The sequence below is a fragment of the Echinops telfairi genome, unplaced genomic scaffold (genome assembly GCF_000313985.2).
Source record: "Echinops telfairi isolate 266 unplaced genomic scaffold, ASM31398v2 ScPeMD7_7459;HRSCAF=8497, whole genome shotgun sequence".
Lineage (NCBI taxonomy): Eukaryota > Metazoa > Chordata > Mammalia > Afrosoricida > Tenrecidae > Echinops > Echinops telfairi.
The window spans coordinates 1,018,321-1,021,977 of NW_022111359.1; the positions used below are offsets into that span (position 1 = coordinate 1,018,321).

At 56.4% G+C, this 3,657-nt stretch overlaps 1 protein-coding gene across 1 annotated transcript in view; it reads left to right on the forward strand.

The window, feature by feature from the left end:
- Positions 1-3,657, forward strand: part of THEG (theg spermatid protein) — a 38,849-nt gene that overhangs the window by 4,222 nt on the left and 30,970 nt on the right. Inside the window, exon 6 of the mRNA XM_030888273.1 lies at positions 3,335-3,452. Within this exon, the coding sequence (XP_030744133.1) occupies positions 3,335-3,452 (118 nt within the window). The remainder of the gene's footprint in view (positions 1-3,334; positions 3,453-3,657) is intronic.

Here is a 3,657-nt window from a genome sequence, read left to right on the forward strand (position 1 = left end):
ATGATGCTGAATGCAGGAAGATCACAGGCCAGTGGGTGGGAGGTCTTGTGGACCCAGTGGCGTTGTAAGCATCTCAGTGCCGGCAGGGGTTTCCACGCAGCTTCTCCAGCTCCCAGGGCTCTGGCTGCATCAAGGCCACTTCATGTGGCTTCTCATCGGAAATGTCTCCCAGGGAGCGAGCCTGTGTCCTGCCTCCAGTGAGCTATTTGTCTCCTTAGAGCCTCCAAAGGAGGTCATCGAGCTGTGATTGACATGCTAAACTTCACCTTCATTCTTAATCCTCCAAAACTGACAACAGATTATGTAACTACCACAGGCCCCTCCCCCTGCCTCAGTCCCTGAGTATAGACCCCCTCTCGGCCCCTAAGGTCATCCCACTCTCAGCCCCCTGAGTATACAGACCCCCTCTCAGCCCCCCGAGGACAGGCTCCTCTGGTCCCCTCTGTTGCTGCCCAGTCTGTCACTGGCCCTCAGGTGTCCCTGCTGGCCGCCCTCTCTGTTACAGCCCTGGCCTTGCAGCCTGCGAAGGAGAACGTGGCTTCCCGCGACTTTCCGCTGCGTCTCTTCCTTCTGCTTCTTTCTGTCTCAGACTTCCGGTCATGCGGACTCTTGCTAGCTACAACTCCTTGGCAATTTCAAGGCAGGGCCTCCCACCACGGCCACTAACTGGCCAACCCCCTCTCTGCCGGCCACAGACAGACCACTTGTGGAGCTGGGACCAGACAGGAAGGGCAGGCTTACCTCGGAGGTATTTCAGGTTCCACTCCAGGCCGCTGCTGATCTGGAAAACAGGTGGAGTCACGGCGCGCTTGCTTTCCCACTGCTATGAAAGGGTCCCTGGGCGCACTGGCGGAAAGGCCGGCCGCTGGAAGCCACCAGGGGAGAGAGACGGCAAGTCTGCTCCTGTAGAGAGGGCAGCCTTGCCATCCCCGTGGGGCAGCTCTCTTCTGCCCACAGGGTCCCGGTGAGTCAGAACCGAGCCCGTGGCAGTGAATCCTTTGTTCTGGATCATCTATCAAGAAGCACCGACATGGTTGACTTATGCTGTTGGCGAAAACGATCGAAAGTCCTGACAGGAGAACACACACACGTCCTGGAAGCAGTCCAGGCAGGATGCTGCTCACGAGCAGGAAGGGAGAGGTTTTATTTCACGTGGACCGGCGCGTGTTATCGGGAAAGGCATGTCATGTTTGGTAAACGAGCGCCAGGGGAGAAGAGGCGGCCCTCATGGAGAGGGATCGACAGAGTGTTGGTAACAAGGGGCTGGACCACCACAGCGGCTGAGAGGAGGGCGCAGGACAGGGCAGTGTCTGTCCTGTGGAGCATGACGTCACCGACGAGTCGGAGTTGACCAGCTGCCCCGCAGCAGCAAGATCAGAAGAGCTAGCCATCTCAAGGCTCCACGTTTGAGGTCCATCTGATCTTCATGCTTGACGCAAGTGGTGTGTAGATTATTTGCACACAGGTTCCATGACGGACGTGAACGAATGGCCATGTCTTCAATTCTTCTGGAATGCTTCGGCCCAGAAGTGCGTGCGTGTTTTTCCATCTGTGTGCAGGGGACTTTCCACGTGAGCGCCGAACCGCTGGGTGCGAAGACCTCATTAACCGTAACACCCGTAGGACCGGCGATGTCCGTCCTTGAGTGGAGTGGTGTCTGTGTTGACCACGACAACCGCGAGGGCCGTGGCGTTCCACCGCTGGGCTGGGGGCATGGGGTTCCAACGTCCGCCAGGTTGGACTGTGAGCAGTCTGACTGACAACCCCACACAGGACCACTGCTGTCCAGGCCACGGGGGCTTACGGAGACTGTCAGAAAGCGTTGAACTGCCCCCCGGGGTTTTCTAGGTCATCCGTCTGTCTTCCCTGGAACAGACAGCCTCATCTTTCTCCCGGGGTGAGTTTGAACTGCCAGATTTTCAATTACAAGCCCGGAATTTAACCCATTTTGCCACCAGGGTGCCCAGAAGCTACCTTAGAATCCATGACTCACAGCTTCATTCCAGTCAGGAGCAGAGGCATAGCTGGGCTGTAATTTTCAGAGGCATGGACCTAGAGGGTCAGCCACCGAAATGAGTCCCTTGACATGGCCCTTCTAGCCACAATCACTTATGGAATGTATTGTAAATTATGGCCTCTCTGCCCCTGGCTACAGCCCATTTGGAGGGAGTCCTCTGCTGTGCCGCTGGACAGGATTAAGGTGGGATGAAGTAGAGGGTGTGAACCATGTGATCTTCCTTTGTTTCCTTGAGTTATGGTCTGCCGAAAGACAGGAACCACACCTCAAAGCCACGCCTCTGCGTGCAAGAGCCATCTCAGAAGCGGGAACACAGAGAATTCCCAGGACAATTGGAAGAAGAGCCCCCAGTGGAGTACGTTGGAGATCTCTGAAGGGACAGAGGCCCGGGTCAGAGGCTCTGGCATGGACACCGAGGGACAGAGGACAGGACCAGGCTGCGATCAGAGGCTGAGACAGGACCATGAGACAGAACAGAGTAGCAGAGCCAAGCCTGTGCGCCTGTGAGGGCAGAGTGGTGGGCTGGCTTCCTGGCCCACGGAGGCAGAGGCCAACGGACCATGTGGCTGGGAGGCTGAGGCCCAGAGAGAGGCGTGGCTGCTGGCTGAGGAGAGGCATGGCTGCGGACCAGTCGCTGTACTTTCGTATTTTCTGGTTCTGACTTGTGGTAACCCGTTGACCCCCCCCCCCCCTAATTCCGCTTAAGCGTGAGTCTAATTGGTGAGCTCTGTGCGGCTATTGCAACAGAGTATGGATGCCGGTGAAGAACCAGCATGTCGAGGGAGGAACGGTCGGTGTCAAAGGGGATAAAGAAGGATGGAGGGGGGAGGCCTGTCTGAGCCCTGCTTGGTGGCAATGGGGAAGCCAGAGGAGGCCACACATGGCTGTCCAGACCATTTTCTCAGCCTCTGTTCCCCGTTTCCTGTAGCAACCGGAAGGTAAACACTTCAATCCTTGGGATCTAAAGCTTCGTCCAAGCTCCTGGTCCTAGAGGTGGGGAAAGAGCCCTGGCAGGAAGCTGTCTGTCCAGAGGACAATGGGGAGGGTTTGACCTAAGGCCAGTCGTTTGCTTGTCTCTCTGGGCTGACCTTGGAGAAGGGGTGGCGTACTCTTTGAGAACTTCCAATGGGGCTTCTCTAGGGGTGTCTTGGATGAACCCTTTCTCGGTGAATTTCCAGAACTCCCCACATCCCCAGGGTCTCCCTGATCCCCGGAGACAGAGGGGAGCTGAAGCAGAGATGGGCGCACACACACAGGAGCACAGAGGCACGGCCTCTCTTGGCTGCGTGGGTGGTCTAACATGTGCATGCCCCCTAGGACCACTCCCATCTGGCCCATCTCTCGGTCCTCCCTGGACTACCAAGCAACTAGTCGACTGAAGGAACTGGCCACTCCTAAGATCCGGAATAACATTTGGAGCGTAAATATGTCTGAGGTAGGTGCCTCGCTGCTCTTTTTCTTTTTTAAATCATTTCACTGGGGGCTCTCACAGCTCTCATCACAATCGATCCATCGATCCATTGATCCATCGATCCATCGATCCATCCTACCATCCAACCATCCATCCATCCATCCATCCATCCATCCATCCATCCATCCATCCATCCAATCAACCATCCATCCATCCATCCATCCACCCA